At 40.0% G+C, this 21,334-nt stretch overlaps 1 protein-coding gene across 5 annotated transcripts in view; it reads left to right on the top strand.

Moving 5' to 3' along the window:
• The window catches only part of kif21b (kinesin family member 21B), a 55,096-nt gene extending 37,048 nt beyond the window's left edge, over positions 1-18,048 (top strand). For 2 of the 5 annotated variants that reach the window (XM_019264865.2, XM_019264866.2), the window contains exons 25-35: positions 871-939; positions 1,088-1,198; positions 4,410-4,448; positions 7,172-7,308; positions 8,022-8,202; positions 8,508-8,672; positions 9,334-9,451; positions 9,552-9,722; positions 14,523-14,722; positions 15,644-15,780; positions 16,983-18,048. In XM_019264865.2, coding sequence (XP_019120410.2) covers positions 871-939; positions 1,088-1,198; positions 4,410-4,448; positions 7,172-7,308; positions 8,022-8,202; positions 8,508-8,672; positions 9,334-9,451; positions 9,552-9,722; positions 14,523-14,722; positions 15,644-15,743 — 1,291 coding nt within the window. In that variant the 3' untranslated portion in view covers positions 15,744-15,780; positions 16,983-18,048. The remainder of the gene's footprint in view (positions 1-870; positions 940-1,087; positions 1,199-4,409; positions 4,449-7,171; positions 7,309-8,021; positions 8,203-8,507; positions 8,673-9,333; positions 9,452-9,551; positions 9,723-14,522; positions 14,723-15,643; positions 15,781-16,982) is intronic. The other 3 variants (XM_019264867.2, XM_019264869.2, XM_019264870.2) reach the window with 3 other exon arrangements.
• The last annotated feature ends 3,286 nt before the right edge of the window (positions 18,049-21,334 follow it).

The following is a 21,334-nucleotide window of genomic DNA, read 5'->3' as shown; positions in this document are numbered from 1 at the left end:
TCTCAAAATCAACTGTGTATCCATTATTTTTATTAACTAACTGTTCAGACTTCTAACTACCTGAGCAACACGTAGTGTCCAGGTATTATAGCTAACTCGGTATATGCATACATATTCTCTTTAATCCAATCCCAGCTTCTATTTTGTCAAATGAGCTACTCTACAAATCTTTCCAAGTACCATCTGGCAACATCAGATGTACCCTCTGAGGTACAAGTAGCCCTGCTTCTGAATCACTGTTTTGGACACTGTGGTGGTAGCAGGGTTATATTCTTCAATTAGAGAGCCTCATCTCGAATCCTCATGTTGTTCCCTGAAGTGCACTCGTATTCCGATGACATGGGTTGAACTGGAAAATTTGCGACTATCTGAACAGCTAACATGTCTGAGATAAACAAACAAGCAGGATAGATGAGGTTGCATGAGGATAATTGCATAACCATGCACGGAATGTCACAAGTACATTAACAAGACACAAGTAATTCTCTTTGTATTTTATTTCCAAATAACAGAAACAAGTTGTCAAGTCTATTTCTGACTGCACACTTTCAAACTAACAATGTCTGGAAACCTGCCAGAGCCCTGACATTTTTTGGTTTAGAAAGCTGCTTCAGGGAGGGAAAAGAAGAAATCAATGAAATTTGCATCAGTCCTCTGGGATGGGAAGCCTGTTTGTGTGTGATTTTAGCCTGCCAATTGTTTTAGCCTGCTAGAAATGTTGTTAAATCGTTGCTTATAGATTCCCAACAGTTTACATAGATGTGTATCATCCTTCTGTGCACTCCCTTAAAGACTTACTTAGTTTGCCTTTGTATGTGTGTGTGTGTGTGTGTGTGTGTGTGTGTGTGTGTGTGTGTGTGCGTGTGTCAGTCCCAGGCAGTCTCGGGGTTATGACACCTCCCCTATAACAAGGAGGAAATCTTATGACCGTTCGTACAGGTACATGCACTCGAAAACTCAAATTTATTATCTGGGCAGATCAATCACATTCTTTGACTGTGTAATGTAATTTTCTGTCTCCTTCCCTCTTAACTCTTCTTGTCCTCCCCTACCTTAAATCTTCTTTACCCTACCGCCTGCTTATCAGGCCCACTGATGGCTATACTCCCCCCTCGTCCCCTCCTCTGAGAACCAGGAATGACCGCAATGTCTTCTCAAGGCTCACCAGCAACCAAGCCCAAGGTTCTGCTCTGGACAAGTGAGTACACTCTTGCACGTACACATTACACAAACTGCTTTTGCCCTTTTGTCTCCACATTCTCATCTGATCAATTCAGTCTCACTTTGACTGAATGGGCCATCCCTTTTTTTTTTTTACCTTTTTTTCCTCCCTTCTATAGTTTAAGGTATTCACTGACCCTGTCGATAGATTGAAGGTCAGGCCTTTTGAGAGGAAAGTGCCTTTGTCCTCTGTGTAGACGCGCCTCTTAAGAATGAGCTATTCTTGCTGTTTATCTGCAGATGAATCCTACTCTGACACAAAAAGACAGATGGTGCACATTCCCAGGATCCAAGTGTTAAAAGTACTCAAGAGGTATTGAAGATCTGATCATTCAGCTGCATTTATCCACACAAACACCAAGGTGTAATTGCAGTGTGTTTCCAATCCATATATCGGAGCTATGCTTAGATAACAGCATCTTGTTTAGAAGCAAACTGTCATGGCACCTGTGGTTTGGGATGGAGGTGAAAAGTGTGGTATCATATGTTTGTTTTCAGATAAGGTGTTGTGCATGACACTGATGCATATAATCTGCATTTGGGGCAGAGAAAGAGAAATCAGTTTGTTTAATCTGATCTAATCCAATCAAAAACAGCCCTGCAATAAATCTTATCTCATAATATTCAGGTTTGTTGACAGCGTGTCAGAGAGAATTGAATTGAAATTTATGGTAATTTTTGAGGCTGTAGTTTGTTGTTGTGTTAAATTGGCCCTTTCTGATGTTGTTTTTTCATCCTATTTGCATAAATGAAGGTAAAAGAATGTATACATGTTGACGTGTAAGTATGTAGTCCAGCTACATCGGATGGAAACACAGCGTGAATACCAGATTCATGTTAATGTCAGCTGTGAAGGTGCCGAGACTGGAACGGCATTTCCCCTTCCTGCTCACAATCAATTCCAGCTTTCCACTTTGACAAATGTCAGCAGTTAATTTCAGTCAGCGTTTGGCTCTGCTGTAAAGTTGTTTATATTCTGTAATCTTTATTAATCCGGAACATTTCTCAGCTTTATTGACCCCTCCCTAATTGTTAGCGAGGCGGCTGTGTGAAATAAGTTGTTTGTGTTGTGTTTGTGCGCTCCATGTGTGAATATTTGTGTGTGTGCTAGAGCCTGTGGGTCCTCATTATCTGGAGCAAGGGTAGGTAAATGAATTGGCTCTTGTCAACTTTCTATGCAGCTGTTGTCAATGGTGGCCATTTTGAATTGACTCGAGGTGACAGTGTAGGAGGGTATTTATGTTCAGTGTTTCACATATAGTCCCCACAGGATAAAGAAACCGACCTATAGAGCATGATGCAGGAGGATGAAACAGTGCAGGGATGTTCCTTTTATCTTTTGTTGCAGGGAGCATTTGCATTTTCACAATTTACAATTTGATGGAAGGTATTAACATCATTTCATGATTTGCACTTTTGTTTTAAATGAGGAGTGGGTTTTCTTTTCCCAGACATTCATATTTTAAAGCATCATTTTTTATTTTGTTTGGTTTCTTTGTCATAAGATTACTTACACTGACCTAAGTCTGACACTTAATTCATCATCACAAGCATAAATTCAAAGCTAAATTAGGCAAATTTATTAAATATCTGTGTAATTGGGTGTCAAAAGAGAAGCAGTCTACTATGCAAAGAAAAACAATGGTGATGTTCTCAAATGCATCTTTCCAAGTTCACAAAACCTATTAAATGTAATAGGATTTGTTGTGATTGTGACCGTATGGATGCATATTTAAATACTATTTTGAATAGATGAGACTATGGGATCAAGGTTTGACACAGATTTGCAAGATGAAGTGAATGAGGATAATTCAGTTTAAACAAAGTTTTCTTTTCTTCTGTTGGATAAGGAGGCTTTGAATCCCAGATTTTAATCTTCACATAACATTTGCGCCCTCCAAAACCAATGAATTTAAAAAGGATTTTGTCTTGAGAGAGAAGAAAATTCAGATATTACTATGCTAATAGCCACTGTGACCAGCAGTAAATACCAAGAAATTGAGCAACCTTTTAACACTGTTGCTCCCCTCAGCCATATCCAGAGCTTCTTTGTTTCATTATTTCATGCTCATGAGTGTAAAGCACAGGCTCTCATGGTGACAAACCTCAGGCTATAAAATATTTACAATATAATAACCATTTTATTGAACATACCAGCCTTTCCCTTTGAGCCATTGTGGAGGTATTGTACTGTATTGGTGTGGTCTGGATTTCTTCTTCCCTCGGCAGCTTTGAGCAGGCTCGCCTGTGAGAGTTTGAATGACAACCTTATCCTCCATTCTGGATTTCCCTTCTGTTAACCCTGTTTGCAATCCCTTATGTTCTTTTCTGTACTAATTCCCACAATACGGCTGGGTAGAGTGAGTGTGAGAGTTGGACACTGGCATCAGAAGAGTCATACAATGGGGGATAAGGAAACAAAAAATTAGAAATTGTAATGTGCAGCTGTGTAAAACCTGTGTATGACTATCCTGACATCAGTGTTTCCTCTTTGAAAAACCCGTTTTTCTTTCAGTACCTCTTTTCTGCTTTCTTCAAATCGATAGTTTGACATTTTGGGAAGTGCGTTTATTAACTTTTTTAGCAGGGTTTCATGAGAAAATTGATACCACTCTCATTTGTGTACGCTACATATGAAGCTACAGCCAGCTAATGTAGCTTAGCATAAAGACTGGAGATAAGGGTAAACTCGTTGTTTCCAGTATCCATGCTAAGCTAACCAGCTGCTGGCTGTAGATTGTATACACAGAAGCATGAGTGCTTTGAGTTTTCTCATGTAACTCTAAGAAAGAAAATAATAAACGTATTTCTAATAATGTTGAATTATTTCTTTAAACCTTTAATGTTGCCACTAAACCAGCCATTGCTTAGTGTGGGTGTACCTACAGTAAACATGCTTTACCCAGGTAAAACCTCTGCAGACAGTGGTCAAAGAGTACAGCTTGTTCAGTGGTTATCTTTGAAAAGATTATTTCATGGCAAACGACCTCCTAATCAGTGAACAAACTTTATTCTTTGACTGAGCTTTCCTGCCTGTTTGTTTCACTGCTGTATATCTAAAACCCTTCCTCGAGTCACTCCTCCCTTTAACCCTTTTGCCAGTAACCCTTCTGTCTTTCCTTAGCGTGGTTAACCCTTTCCTCTTCCCACCCCACCCTCCCCTTCTCCTGCTCCTCTTCTGCCTCCAGGTCGGATGACAGCGACTCCTCGCTCTCCGAGGTGCTCAGGTAGAGGAACTGTGTTTGCCACTCTCTTCTCTTTTTTTTTTGCCTGTTAACTCACCTGGTGTCATCTTGTGTCCACCAGTAGTCAGTGCCTCACCTGGCCTTTCCTCCACTTCACCCACCCCCACCCTACCACCATCCCCACCCCCCTCTCTCTCTCTCTGTGGGTGAGGTCAATGTGGTGCATGTTTTAACCACACGTGGCTTTTTTTGACCTGCAGCCCTTTCCCACCTATGTGATGTTGTGTTTTCTCTGTGGTGTTGCTCGCACACGAGACACTGAATGAACCATACCACTTTTTACAGGCTGCAGAAAAAGAAGCAAATATGAAAATGGCCAAATATTGTTTAATCAAAGGTCTTGACTAGTAGCCACCTGATATTTTGATTAATCACTCAGACAAGCATGATAAGTAATTTCTTAGAAATTCACAAGTTAAAGGAGGAATAGAAATCCTGGGAAATGCACTTTCTTGTTGAGGATTAGATGAGAAGATCGGTGCCACACTGTTAAATATGTCACTGGGGCAAGCAGCCAGATAGCTTAGCTTAGCACAAAGAGTGTAAACAGATGGAAACAGCTAGCCTGCTCCTCCAAACGACACAGAGGGGTTATGTGGCTTTTCCTTGACCGGGTGCAGTGGCTCCTTGGGGTCTTGTCATCACTGAGTTTGTCAGGCAACCAGCAGATGCTTAGTGTACAGGTATGAAAGAGGCATACGTCTTTTCACCTACCTTTTCAGCAAGAAAGTGAATAAACATATTTCATAAACCTTTCCTCAGGGACTAATAGAATATAAATATAATCCACATTAATGATGAAACAGAACTTTCTCCTCGTCCTCCTGAACAAATCCTTTCTATTTTTGGCTCTTCTGTCTGTTTTTCTGTGTACTGCAGAGAGCACACACTGATCTCCCTCCATGTTTTCATTAGTCTGTTGGTCTCATTGCTTGGCCCTGCAACATCCATTAGCACAACATAGTGCATAACACAACACACCAGGATATCTTCCACAGGCGCTGATAGAATGGGAACATTTTCTGCCATTTGGACGAGTGCAGTGCTGTAATAAGAAATGAAGTGCTGCATTAAGCAATATTATATTATATATATATATATTATTATATATATATATATATATATATATATAGAACAGAACTGAAGAAAAAAAGAAAGTTAAACTTGACTGACAGCCTTCAGAGTGATAAGGTTCATTCAAATAAAACTGCACCTCAAATTCTTCTCCCCTCTTTTTCCCACATATTAATAAATCATATTAATATAACGATCACATGTAGGGCTTTCTCCTCATTTATCAAAAGTATCCTGTCTTTGCAAAATGAAATTGGAGCAAAATGAGGGTGGGACACATTATATGTGATGCTGTGTTCACTCTACACACCTGCCATCGCAGTCAGGTTTTGCAGCCCTGCAGAGGAGCAGAAGCTGATAATCTGACTGTGCGATTGTCTTGTTACATCTCTCAACTTACCTACATCACACATCCTTTTCCATTGACCACACAAAAGCCGATTGTTTATGGAGGTGCTGCCCTGAGACTCACACACCTGCCTAATGGAGAGTGGATGCTGCATGTGATGATGATGACGTCTCGGGACGTTTTGCTGTGGTTTATTTTTGAGTTGCAGGCTGCTGTGTAGTCGGTGTTCCAGGCTGTGGCTGTTGTTAACAATTGTTTTGAGCTTATTCTGTGCAAGTCAGTTCCCTTTTGTGTTTCATGAGACTTTGAAGACATGCATGAAGTCTTTTTTTTCACTGTCTGATGATTGACAGTTTTTGATTTTGGTTGGTATTTGTATGCACTGTTAAAAAAGATACACAGAAAAGTATGGTTTATTTTTTCATTTGACGTGTGTATTTGTGTGTGTTTTCACACTGGGATATAAATGCGTAGAAGAGCATGTTGCGATCTTTGACAAGTTTAAAGCACACCCTTCAGTATCTTGCTCACTCTCTGCAGAAACAAGACTCGTCCTGGGTTTTGTGTGTTTAATCACAGATTCTGTTTTCCCTCCTCACATCCTCTGGCTCTCCCTCACTCCCTCATACACACTAACCACCACTGGTGTTATTAGGAAGCCCACCAGGGACCAATTTTCCCCCATTCCTCCCTCTTCTTCTCACTCTCTGCCTGCTCTCTGTTTCACTGCTGACTGCTCTGCAGGCACTGTGGGACTCTGGCCTGTCAGTGGGACGCAGATTGGGAGGGTGAGGGGGCCAGAGGTTTAGCAAGAGAGATTGAGTGCACAAGATTCTGTGTGTGTGTGTGTGTGTGTGTGTGTGTGTGTGTGTGTGATAGAGACAGGGAGACAGAAAGACAAGTAGAATACCAAAGCAGCTCTTACTGTTGTAGTACCTTAATTGGGCTGTTGCACAACAAATAATAAGGAGGGATGGGGAAGTGGAGGCAGGTTGGAGAGATAAGGCAGGTGTGCTCAGCAAACCAACAGGAAGTTGTGTGTGTGTTTGTGTGTGTGTTATTTCATATGTACATATTTTCTGAGGCCAGTACAACGTCTATATGTATCCAGAGAGGTTTGTATGGGTTTGTATTGTAAAGACCATTTGTATTTCTGTGTGCATGTTTGTGATCGGCCTGTGGTTTGCAGTGCATACATCTGTAGATATGTGGACAGAAATCAGCCTCTCTTATTTATATTGAAGAGACTGTAACACAGTGTGTGTGCGTGTGTGATCTTCAGGGGTGTGATCAATCCCATCGGGGGTGTGAAGGGGGGCCGGACAGCACCTCTGCAGTGTGTTTCTGTTGCCGAGGGCCATTCAAAGCCGGTCCTGTGTGTGGACGCTACAGATGAGCTGCTATTCACTGGATCTAAAGGTACACACACCAGTGACTATACTGTTAGCTACGGTTTAACTTATTGTCTATAGCAATTTTAAAGCTCTTCTAAATGGATCTTATTCACATTAAAGGAAATAATATAAAGACTGAAAGCTTGTTATCACAAAACAATTACATCAGTAAAAGATTAGTTTAGTATTTTAAGAAATACATTTATTTGTTCTCTTTCTAAGAGCGAGATGAGAAGAGAAGGAGGTGTGAAGTCTATCTCATTTGTTTAATTCGTAAACAATAAACAGATAAAATGTGTGTTAATCAGTGTTTTCTCAGATTTTGTTACCTTTAGACAGGTCTTGTCTCCGGTCTTTATGCTCAGTTAAGATAACTGGCTGCTGTATATAGCTTCTTAATTTACCACACAGGAGTGAGAGAAGTATTAATCTGCATATCTAACTCCCTCTAAGAAGGCAGATATGGGTGTTTTCTAAAAATGTTGAACTATTCCCCAATTTAATTTGCGCCGATTAATCAAATACAACTTGTAACTTCAAGTTTTCTAGTTTTTAACCATTTCTTATATCAGTAGAATTTACCCTTTTCAGTAAAGTTATCAAAAAGACATACTAATAATAATAGCATAAGTAGAATCATCTGATCCATTTGATGCAGTATAATATGCATGCAAGTGTCAAGCCAGCATTTGCGTCTGTCCTACAGAACGTTTAAACTGCCTTTCCTCCCTTCTCCAGATCGCACCTGTAAGATGTGGAACCTGGTAACAGGTCAGGAGATCGTCACCCTCAAAGGCCACCCAAACAACGTGGTGTCAGTGAAATATTGCCCTTCCTCTTGTCTGGTTTTCTCCGTCTCCACCTCCTACATCAAGGTGTGGGACATCCGCGACTCTGCCAAGTGTGTCCGCACACTAACGTAAGTTTTCTTCCTTGCAAGCAGCCAGATGAAGCAGTTTGGAACTGTTAAAGTGAAACATTGCAGCCGAGGAGATATTTGATAGAAGTGATTTAGGGACATGCTTTTCCTGTTCAGTGATGTGCTTCAAGTTGCAGAGAAGTGACAAATGAAATGAGGGAAAATCAGATGTGAAATGCATCTCGAGGGACTGAAAAATTCGACTTATTACACTTGTCTCCGTTTCTATTACTACTATTTGTTTCTCCTTCTCGTACTCATTGTCTATTTCTCTTACACTGTTTGCTTCTCTTCTTCTCCTACAGTTCATCGGGGCAGGTGGTTTCAGGTGATGCGTGTGCGGGCACCACCACCCGCACAATAACCTTTGCGCAGGGCGAGTGTCAGATCAATCAGATAGCCCTCAACCCATCGGGATCTGTGCTCTATGCTGCAGCTGGAAACACTGTTCGCATGTGGGACCTCAACAGGTACATTCATTCATGTTCATTCATTGAACTGCTCCTCCAGTAATTGATTAGTATTCAGTCATTCATGTATGTATTCATTATTTTCCCCACTGATTTATATGCCAAGTCATCCTCGCATTCCTTGGTTCATTCATGCGGAGTTTCTTTACAGCCAGCTCTAAATTCTTTCAGACATGGTGGTGGATGTATATATTCACTTGTCAGATGTTAATCAACCAGTAAGCTGATTAACATCTGACCAAGAGATTGGCCAAGGCTGTCAAAAGAGAAGCGCAGGAACTGGTGATATGAAGTGTACGTGTGTGTTTTCCACGAGGCGCCCATGTCTGAAAACTCACTGTAACACTGTCTTCTCGGTTTTTATGCTTCTAGAGGGAAGTGATTAACAGATTGGCCCAGACAGTTTGTGCTGAGGGCTTCAGACCCATTTAATGATGCAGAAATTAAACCTGAATGTATTAAACATTTCTTCAGTATCATGTCTTCCCACGGCACTGTTGTGTCTCAGCAGTTTTACTTCAACCTTGAGATGGAAAGTGATTCCGTTCAGTGAAAGTGGCACCTTGAAAATGAAATTTTGGTCAGTAATGAATTTCACAGATCTTTGCTTCACCTCTGTTGCTGCGTGCCTGTCTGTGTGTCTGTGTGTGTGTGTGTATAGGATGCAAGGAATGGGGAAGCTGACAGGCCACATCGGCTCCGTCATGTGTCTGACAGTGGGACAGTCTCTCCTGGGCAAAGACCAAGTTATCACTGGCTCTAAAGACCATTATGTGAAGGTAACACCCACCCAAACACACAGACGCAAACATATTTAGACCATACACAATTATCACAGATGCATATTTCACAGTCTCCTGCTTCCTGTTCTCTCCTCAGGTGTTTGACGTGGCAGAGGGAAATCTGGGTAACGTAGGTCCAGCTCATAACTTTGAACCGCCCCATTATGATGGCATTGAATGTCTGGCGGTACATGGAGATGTGCTGTTCAGCGGGTCGAGAGACAACGGCATCAAAAAATGGGATCTGGAGCAGCAGGAGCTCACTCAGGTGTGTGTGCCTAAATGTACAGCGTGTGTTTTTGTGTTATAGATTTCTTGAAGCCTAAAGCATCTCTTTCACTATACTGAATACATATGATGCTCCCTAAGGCTCATTTTAAATTAATGCTGTATGCTTTGTGTGATCCTGCACAGTATATGAAGCCTGCAGGGTTGAGTTAAGCAGGGAGAGCAGGATGTTTTATATTCATGTGAATGTTGAGTTCATACATCAAAGTTTAAAACCCTGACATTCTGTGCTGAGAGCATAAAGGTAGAAACAGGCACAGTCCATTTTTCTCTGAGGCTATTAATTCATGATCTCTTGACCCTCATCATCCTGTGAGTAAATCCATTCCTTCTATATGATGTATGCAGTGCAAATACAGTGCAGACACAGTATAAAAAGGTCCTGGGATATTATTTATTAGTCCTTATTTTAATAAACACTCAAGTCATTTATCAAGCAGCAAAGCTTAGAGTCTACAGCCATGCTAATTTGGCGTGTTTAGAATAATAACCTGTTTATTTATTTATTTTTTAAAATAACACAAAGTACAGCTAAGCCTCATGGGAATGTCATTAGTTTGGCAGGTATCATAAACCATAACTAATATTTTGGAGGGAGAGGAAAAGTAAAGGGATTACCAAAGTTACTACAGTGAATCTTTCATAGCGATTCATTCGATAGTTGTTCAGACATGTCAATGGCATGTCAATAGTGGCTCCAGAACCAAGGTCAGGGGATCAATCACTAGGATTCATCCCCTGGGAACCACAAATATCTGCATATAATTTCATGGCAATACTTCCAATAGTTGTTAAGATATTTCAGTTTGCACCAAAGTTGACAGACAGACTGACACTATGCTACTAGCTTGGCTAGAAATGTAAGTTTCTGAAATGTGAAAATTTGCTGCTATTCTCAGTTTCATTTCATTTTAACTATGTGGTGGAAAAAAATAAGCAGTTTGATCTTGTTCTTTTCTCTGTGGGGGTCCCAGTTCCTCTGACAGGTATTTGTTTAACTGTTTTCAGACATTTAATAGACTATAACTATAATAAAATTAATAATTATAATATTATAATAAAAAGTTTAAACCAGAGGTCCCAAACCAGATTGTGTAGTAGTGCAGCTACTTCCTCTAGTCACATTCATGACACAGACATGACAAAACACACAAACACATACAGTACTGCTGTATGATTGTATGGAGACTGCATTTCACTCGTTATTCGTCACTGACGCTGTCACGGCAGCAGAAAGCTGCCAGCTGAGTGTTCAGTTGGTGGACAGCTCCCTTCATGTCTTCTTTTACCCTGAGTATTTGCTCTGTGGAGAAAGTCAGCAGAGAGTTGTCAATGTGTAATGTGGCAGGAAAGTACTGTCTCAACATTGGGGCATTTGAGCCCGCACGCCTCACAGCCACAGGTACCAGAGAGGAAAGTTATTGTGCGTTACTGTGGACTGTTTGTGGATGTCTGTGGTATCTCTTGTGTATACTCTGCTTCCTGCATGTGTTAATAATGCATGATAATGCACCTGGTGGGTGGATGTGGCTTACTCATTTGCATGCACAGTAATATGCATATTAAGCAGCACTATCTCAAGTTGTTTGCATAAAAGTTGTTTCCATTTAGCCTTTGTTTAGCCGCACAGAGAAAACAAGAGACATAAGACATTATTATTTCCATTTAAAGGCTGAATTAAATCAGTTCAGTCAGTTCTGTGGTCTGCGGCATATGACCTTAACCTCATTTGTGAAGCAGCCAACACAATCCATTTTACAGGCTCTCTAACTCAGTAGTCTCTGTCTAATTATGTAATCGGATCAAATTGTGGCTTGGGGTGTAATAGAATATATTACAGCAGACTGAAACTCCTCGAGGATCGCTGCAGTGAGCTGTTCTGCTATGACCCCTCTGTTGAAATGCATACGCTTTAGTGAGTTTCTCAGGACAATATGTTAAACAATTTGTTCATAATTACTCAACATTGTAGTTGTGTGATTCCCAGTTGCTTGACAAACATCCTAATATACCTTCCAAAAAAATCTTTGTGTGTTTTCGCTTGTTTGACAACATGCATCTATTGCTGCGTTGTGGGTTTGCTCTCTATGAGGTGTTAGAAAAAAATAACACATTTTTATACACCATTGTAAAGTTGTTACAGACACTGAGGTAGATGTAATGTATGTGAGGACTTTCTCTTCCCCATCTACACCTCTAATTGCGCTACCGACTATCCTTGGATGAGGCTGGAGGGAGGTCTTTGAATTTGCTCTCCCGTGGTTTTGTTTTGTGTTAACAAAGCATTTCTAATTTCTCAGCCTTTTCTGGTTCTTGGCTCATTTATAGGAGTTTTTATCCAAAGCAACTTACAAAAAAAGGAAACAATCAAAGTACAGAACATATTAGTGCAGCAATAAGTAGTGTCACAGTACTAGAGGCGATAGATTTAGCATGTCCAGTTGTTGGTAGTGCTCAGAACGGAGGTACTCTCTGAAGAGCTGGGTCTTCTGGAGTTTTTTAAAGGTGGAGAGGGATGCCCAGGCTCTGGTATTGGTAACACGTTCCATCAACAGGGTAACATATAAATGAACACTCTACACCTAAACTGAATCACTGTAATCACTGAATTCCAGATGTGCCAGATCCAGTATCTATGAAACAGCTGACCTGCAAAGATCTTCTCACAAAACAGCATCTAGAGACAATAAGAAAAGAGCCTGAACCATACTGGATTTTTCAGTGTGCTTTTTGTTATAGTTACTTCATTACTAATATACTGGCGATAAGCTAATATCAGGCTATATATTGGCCCTGCCAATTTATCACTTTGGCTCTAATAGATAATGGACAAAATGGACAAAGTCCATTGCTTCATTTGCAGCAGACAATAAATCCTTGTTTTCTGCTATGAAAGGCTCTCTCTGGCAAACAGGAAGGCAACTAAACACGCAGCATTAGTTTCATGCTGGATACATCTATAAACATGAACTTTAAAACAGTCAAGGTGTTGCAGCAGCAGAAACCTCTGTGGGGTGTCACTGCTGCCTGCCTATAAGAAGATATTTTGCGCTGAATTCTATGATAGAAAAAGATTGGAAATATCCTCCTGATCCATCAAATCCTACTTATGGGATGATGCTGATGTAATAGATCAGACTTTCGTGGTATGAATCAAGGGATTTATTCTACCTGCTGTCTACATGGTTGGCAGCCGAACATTTCTGTTTCTAGATGGATAGTAGCAGAAGGAGCTAGTATGTTCCATCGTGAACCATGCATTTTTGAGAATGTCTGAGTCATACTGTTTCTTCAAATGTGCACCTTTTGTTTATACAAAACAATGTGATGTCTGCAATAGATTATGTGGCACACAGCAAATTATAGCCATTTGGATAATGTCACTCACAATATTGAAACTGCTCTCGGCTCGGCCTATTGTTCAGTAAAAAAATCACTTAACAGAAAACAGCTCGGAGCTCCGTGTCAAGATGGATTCGCCTTCAGTAAAATAATACTGATTTCTTTTTTTTGCTGAGAAAGCTAAAGAAAGAAAAACAATGCTTTTATTTAAGCTAGCAGGTCCTCTGTTTAGATCATGAGGAATAGGGCTTAAATAGACTTGCATGCAAATGAGGAATTGATGTAGATTTTATAGCTTACTGACTATAAAAAAAAAGAAACCGCAGTCTGGAAATATGTACACAAAGATATCTGTAAATAAATTATTATGTGGGATACTTGGATGGAAACAATTATGGACCTTTATTTGCAGTGTTACTTGTTCAAATGCTAATCTCGTGCAACATGAAAATATCAACAGTAACAGAAGCAATTAAAACACAACAGGGGAAAGTAGATACATATAATAAAAGTGATCTTTCTCTGCATGTGTTCTGCAGTACAGAGTTAAATTATCTGCAGCCCAGTTGATTAAAAACAAAAAAGGAAATAGAAGAACAAAAAAGACAAGAGCAAAACCCGAAGTGTAGGTATGATGTAAGTTTGGTAAAGCCTCATATGAATTATTTTTGTACATTTGTTCTGCATTTTAAGGCATCTTATCACACATATTTGTATGTGTGATAAAAAGCTATTTGTCAAATGTTTTTGTTAGTGTTTTACAGTTTGTTCCTGGGCCGAAGTGAGCTACAGATGAGCTACAGGAATAATTAATCCATCCATTAAAAAAATAACACTGTTTTTATGTGCAATAAAATAAGCTGTTACGTGATATTTATTAGTATACAAACTCTTAAATCTCTCTGATAGTGATTATATCTGCCTGGAAATTACCTTGCCAAGTACCGACAATTGAAACACTTCTGTTACTTCCTGAAAACTTTCTTCTTCTCCTTCTTCTACAAAATCTTTTTAGCCTTTGTTATTTTTCTGCTGTTACTTTATGATAAAGCGTCTTGTGTCAGTGTTATTGTCGCAGTAATAAGACAAATGCATCCAATCTCAGTTTGTGGATCACGTTTGAAGCGATTTGTAAAATACCAAACACAGACACATTAGCTAAGAAGATGGCATTGAGTCTAAATACAGGGTTAGTCTCAAGCCACACTTGAACTTGTATGTTGCCTAGCAACGATGTGCATTTACCAATTCAAGGGAAGATGATTTATATCCATAAGAAATGAATCACACTGAACATTTATGTTTTTCCACTGCTCCTTTTAGAACACAATGAACAGAGGACTTGCATTGTTGTAACAGCTGTAAAATGACTGGAATATTTCTTAATGTAAAAACATGAGATGTAATATCTCTCCGTCTCTCTGTCTGGACTCCACAGCAAATCCCCAATGCCCATAAAGATTGGGTGTGTGCTCTGGCTTATGTCCCGGGACGGCCAATGCTGCTGAGCGCCTGTCGGGGCGGCATGCTGAAAGTGTGGAACGTGGACAACTTTACCCCCATAGGAGAGGTCAGAGGTCATGAAAGCCCCATTAATGCCATATGTACCAACTCAAGACAGATCTTCACTGCGTCCAGGTAAAATAAAACATAAACAATGTTGTGGACTGAAACACCATGAACCTCAAAATGTTCTCTATCTACCTTAATATAAATGACATTTATTTATTTATTATTTATACACAAATTATGTGTATGAACAGTGCACAAACTCTTTCATGAAAGAGTTTGTAGTTTAAAGCACCATCAGTTTGTAACTGAGTCAGCGATTAGGGCATTACAAGATGAGGCTGGTGATATTCTATATTTTTCTTTTTGTCAATTAACTCCATGAAAAGGTTAACTGTTAACAGCCTGATATATGTAGCTGTGCCACCAAACTTGATTGTTGTCCAAAAACTATTGCAAACACAATAGTGATGATCATGTTGTCCTGTGTGTAAAACCACAGTGCAATTTGTCGATAATAACAAAAACCTTATGACCCTGAGAACATAATATTTATATATTAATATTTTAAATTGGTACACAGAGAGAAAAATATATGTCCTTTATCAAATATGTTGCCCTTTTCTGAATGAAATACTGCATCATGATTCATGGTTGTTTCGTTTTATCTGTGTGTCAGCCTATTCTCAGAAAGAAGGTTATTCTGCATCCTGTTTTTCTGAGCTCATGGCTGCATGTTTGGCTGTTTGTGTGTCTGAGTGGATCATTGTGCGGTCTCGTCAGTGTGTGTGTGTGTGTGTGTGTGCTTATTTCACTTCTCATTGAACTGTTGGGCTTTCACAGAAGATGACCAACTTTTCTTCCCCTCTTCTTCCTCTTCTTCCTCTCTTGGTTCATCACTTCTCTAATCTTTATCATGTCTTGCTGTTTACCCACTCTACTGTCATTTGTTCCTGTGGATTCTCTCCTCCTCCTCCTCCTGTCCTCCTGTTCTTCACCTTCACCTTCCTCCTCTTCCTCCTCTTCCCCCCACCCCATTGTCGACCCCAGTGATTGCAGGGTGAAGTTGTGGAGCTATGTGCCAGGTCTGACCCCGTGTCTTCCTCGACGGGTCCTGGCCATCAAGGGCCGAGCCACCAGCCTCCCATGATTGCCTCTTCTCCACTCACGAACCCTCCTTTCCTCTGGTACTATCTTAACTAATTTCCACCTTCCTTTCCCTGACACGTTTCTGTTCCCCTGCTTTTGTTTTTCTCTACCTGAGTGGTACTTGCACTTTTCTAGTTTGCTCCTGTTTCTGTCCTCGTTTTCATTTTTTGTTCTTTTCTTCAGTTTTCTGTTGTTTTAACATGCTGCTATGTTTGGCTCAGTTTGACATTTGTTTTAAACTAACCCTATCATGGTTTGCGGTTCGTTTGCAGACCATTGCCTCATTGAGGACGAACAGCTTCTCGTTGAGTGAACAAGTGACTCATAGTTCTGCTCAGAATAACTTTTTTTCCCCTGTGCCTCTGCTTAAAGGAATAATTTGACATTTTGGGAAATTTCGATTTTTCTCCACAAAGAGTGAGATGAGAGGATCGATAACATTTTCATGTCGGCCTGTTCATTAAAAGGCTACAGCTGGCAAATGGTTAGCTTAGCATAACGACTGGAAAGGTGAAACAACAAGCCTGAAAAGTAACTTGAAGTTTTCATACTTTACAGTTGAGTTTTTATTGGGATTGATCAAATGAGATGCTGGTAGGTGGATTGTGTCACCTTCTGTCAGAGCCAGGCTAGGTGTCATATTAATCATACAAACATGAGAGTGGTGTCAATCTTCTCATCTAACTCTGGGCAAGAAAGATTATTTCTCAAAACATCAAACCTTTTTTTGAACGCCTTTGAGATTACCCTTTCAGACAGAATACACTGAGCTGACATGTAGCATCTCCCAACACTAACCAAAGTGCACAGCTAACTTCTTTAGCTAGTGTTAATGAAAAATATGATGCTGTCTTTTGTATTTCCCCACTTGCCAGTGCAAGGTGTTGACGTGGGAACGCGCAAGAAAGTGCAAATTAAATTGTCTGGTCATTTGGGAGTTGTGGGCAGGTTGATTAGATTTACGTGCTACAGAGTTATGAATCATACTTGTCTACACTTTTCTGTGAGGTTAGAGGTTTTTTTCTTTCTGACACCATGGAGAAGGGTCTTTAATGAATAGTGTGTGGGCCAGTGTGCGTGAAGCGTACTTTGAAGTCAGTCTCTATGTTGTGTCTAATGTACAAAGGGCACTTTTGAAAGAGAAGACCCGCCTGATTGATGATCAGTTATTTTCTCCCTTTGTTGAGTTCTTCTGGCTTTCCATCATCTCACCTCTCTCTCTCTCTCTCTGTTTATCTAGTGACAAGACAGTGAAGATCTGGTCGTCAAAGGTGTGGAGGAAGAGGTGACAATTGAACTGATTCCTTTGTCAGCTATCTTTGCTGATACCTCAGCCGCTGATCTGTGACCTGCTCACTTCTAGCAATGAGAAGGGACACTGAAAACACCGTTTCCAAGGCAATCAAGGTGTTTCTTTTCTTTGTCAAGGTGTAAAATGACGAAGCCGAGGCAAAATACGCATTCAAAGGCAAGAAACTATTGCCTTTCAGATGTTTTCTACTGCCAATTTGAAAGTGCCATTCAGGTGTGATACTACTTGGACGAGATAAACCATATCTTCCAGGCAGTGGATACGCCAGGCTGAACTATTTCTTTCATGACATGAAACTACAACAGCCTGGGATTAAAAGTGTCCTTCTGTCCTTTGACCAAGGTTTCAAAATCTTTGTGGAACAATGATAGATGTGTATTCATGTATCTATTGTCAGAAAGTCAATCTAAGAGGTTAATTCCAGTCCCCAGAATGACGTTAACAACTGGAACCTCTGTTCCTCCATCCAGGATGCTGAACAAAGTGGAGGACCATACTTGGTGTTCACTGTCAATTGCTGACCTTGGCTTTGACTGCACTGGAGAATTATACAAAACACCATCACTTTTTATTCCGGAAACATGCTCCAATCATTTTTAGTTGTTCTCAGTACATCACTGAAACTTTGTGTTCCACAAGTCGTGTCAGTTTTTTAAATAACTTTTACTAATTTATTATTTTCCCTACCTCAGTTGTTTTAGACTTTGACATGAGGTGGGAGGGAACATTTTTACGGGTCTCTGTGTACAAACACCTGGTGCTTGACATTTTTGAAGTCTTTTATTTAATGCCTGACTCTTCATCTCTGCTTGGATGTGTCCTCTGTGGCTGTCTGGCTATCACGCCGTGTAGCTGCTGACCTTGCAAACAGGAAAGCACACGTCCAGCAGCACAGCTATCGTAGCACCGGCCCCGGAGGATTCTGACTGGATTGTATCATCTTCTCTGTAAAGTGCTAACAGTGGGGAAAAAATAATTAAAAAAAAAAAAAAAACACCCTTCCAGACGCACAAGACACAAACATTAAAAAAAAAAAAACACCCTTCCAGACGCACAAGACACAAACATTACGCACCTACTACAGTACACACTCCTAAGCCATTTGTGAGTCGGGTACTCCATTGAGGCCAAAATGCCACATCATTAACTTGAACATACTACAGTATGTAGCCCATACTTGCCATTCATCCTCCACATAAATGGTAATATGAGCCCTACCAGTTTGCACGCCGGCTTCCAGATCCACTCTGATCTTTAAGGTTAGCGTCTGTGTCAGACTGACCAACTTTACTGAAAAGTCCTCGCCCTTCCATGCTACTCAACTTCTCTGAGACGCCTATTTAATTAGAGGTCTCGCAGCTCTACCGGCTGCTTTTCAGGCAAGATTACTTGGGTAAAAGTAGGTCATAACTGAGAGGGATTTCTTATTAAAATTGCATTTTTCTTCCCCACCCACTATTTGCTGCTACATTTAAAAGCGGGAAGAAACCTCCTGTACCAGTGCACTGATGTACAAATCTGTTTATGTGGCAGATTATATGTGTGGGCAACACACACACACACACACACACACACACACATGCACAAACTGTGGACTCACACAAACACAAGATTTTCAGTGGATGTTGCGGTTATCCATCTTGCCTGATAGGTCTTGGCATCCCTCACTGTGTTGATTTAGTGTCTCTTTAATGAAATAAATTCAGCACTGCAGCACTCCACTGACACACACGTATATGCATATACATACACACTCCTACAGAGTAATAACCCAAGACTTAACGAACTTAATTTCAATTAACTTTTTGTTCTGAATACAGTTAACAGCGCTCTCTTCACTTTCAGTTTGTAAACTTTTTTCATGTCTGCTAGTATCACAGTATCACAGCTGAGTTTTTTTGCCCAGCTCTGAAATGTCACTGCTTCTGTTGGTTTTGGTGATTTAGTGCACTTTTCCTTATAAAAGACCCAGAAACATGTAGTTAAATTAAAGCTTGGATCACAAAACAGCAGTCATTGCTGCTGAAGTTAGTTTCAACATGCTTTCTGTGCTCAGAAGGAGTATGTACCGCCAACATGAGTTTGAAGCTGCTTACACTCTGAAAAAGCAATTATGTGGGTTGTAGTTATATGTTGGGGGTGGGATGTAGTGAATGCTTGAAGTGTTTTAATATTTCTAATGCTTAAAACTCAGGTAAAGGTTGAAGGAAAATGTTAGTTATACTTTAGTCATTACTTGACCCTGTGAATTTAGGTAGCTCTTTGAATCGACCAAATGCCTTGTTTGAGAGATTTTTATTTTAAGGTACGATTAGTGTACCATCAACCCCTCTTTGGAGAAGACTCATTTCCATGTTTTGCTTTTGCATTTTATTCCCTTTACTTATTATCTTATGTACTGTGCTTTTCTGTACAAAATGTACACATCTTCCCAATCTGGCCAAAGCTGAAGTCTTGCAACTCTGAGAAGATATGCACTGATCTTTGATCATATTTGCTTGTTTAAAATTTGTATGTAAAATATGGTTACTGTATAGTAGTGTGTTTATAAAACTGCCGTGAGCGGTACAAAATGTGGTCAGTAGGGAAATTAACCTCCATAACATAATGGGTTATTTCCCTTGACCTTGAGGCAGACTCCACTGGGCGCTTCAGTGTACACAATGTATTTATCTGTGCTAATTAGCCAAACTGACCCTGCTCACCAGCTCTGTGGTGTTTCGTGTGATTACAATGCTAAGACTGCATTTATTATCTGTTTTTTTTCTCTACTTCTCCAGACTCCTACTTATTGCTAGAGAAGATGCTGTAGTACTGTAGCTTTCGGCCCTCTCTAACGGTGCCCTGTGCTTGTACATTTGCTGAAGGATGCATGATGGAAGTGGTGCTCATCGGCTGATTGGACATCTCAAATTATAGCAATTAAGTCCTCCTCGTATTGTCAGTCATAACCTTTAACACCTGAGTTGATTTGCTATCAAAATCTTAGATGGATTTGACCTTTTTTTTTTTTTTATTCATTTGAGGCACTGACCATCAATGAATTGACTCTTCCCACCAATTTTGGTCCCATGCTTAAATAACAGTTGAGCAAGCCTCAGTCAGCTCATCCTTTCCTGTACTGAGATATGCTATGTGCTAAGCTCGTCCATGTTGAAAACAAAACCAAATTTTTAAAGAGTTAAAAGATAAAAATGACAATTGCATCAGCAGTTACCTAATGTAAGCAATACGCTAGCTAACGAATCCACATAAATTGTAGTAACCTAACTAACTAGCTAGCAAACAAATAATGCTAGCTAATTAATTATATGTTAATTAGCTAGCTAACTAACCGTATAAGCTTGCATATAGCATGTCTAAGTATAGGAAAGGAGAAAGTTTCTTATCAAGGTTTGCTTATCTGTTAGCAAAAATGTTTGGGATATAGGAAGGGTCTGTTATAGGTAATTATGTAACAAAAATAATGAGTGTGCTTTACAAAAGATGCTTGCTTCAAAGATTTATCATAGAAAGCAGAAGCCCTAAATTATCATCTGGCCCCAGTCCCAGCCAAAGTACCCCTGAGATCTGAGGATTGTATTCTGCTGATGTCTGCACCATTTCATTACTTGATGATGTGTAAATAGGTGTGTCATACCTCTTTTAATATTACAGAGGAGATTTAGTCAAAGTTAACTGACTTCTTTCTCATCAGAGTCATCTCTGCAAGTTAGGATTTACATGCACTTTGGATAATGAACACTGCTGTGAATACTCTGTAAAGTGTTTTCCAGATATGTATTAAGCCTTGTTTTAGACCTAGTTTACAAAGTCCGACTTTACGAGTCCCAAGCGAGGCTTAAAGCACTGAAATTGTACTGAAAAGAGCACATCTGTTTAGCTCCACAGTAGGTTTAGGAATCAATGATATTAATGTTTGTGCTGACTCAGTATGTAAGATAACAGTCCCGACATAGAAAGACAGTCCCCATTATGTCCCTGCCTTTAAAGCCCCTTTTTATAGAAAATGTTACCTGAGATTGCAAATTTTCACGTTGGCGGCATGCCATCGTTGTAGATGCTCAGGAGAGTCCAGCTCCATCCTTTATTTCCTTGGCTGTCTGCTGGCATTCAGGCATTTTCTTAATATTCCTGACCATAAACAGGTCATATTACTCTATGAAAGATATAATCGGAGACACAGGATGACAAGATCTAACCTTAATCTATTTGTCCTTCAACAATTAACCGTGGAAAATACCACCCGATGAAATGTCCTCTCAGAAAGGGATATTATC

Source organism: Larimichthys crocea, chromosome VI (assembly GCF_000972845.2).
Source record: "Larimichthys crocea isolate SSNF chromosome VI, L_crocea_2.0, whole genome shotgun sequence".
NCBI classification, from domain to species: Eukaryota; Metazoa; Chordata; class Actinopteri; family Sciaenidae; genus Larimichthys; species Larimichthys crocea.
The sequence above is the reverse complement of the archived record's forward strand: the minus strand, read 5'-3'. Positions and strand labels throughout refer to the sequence as shown.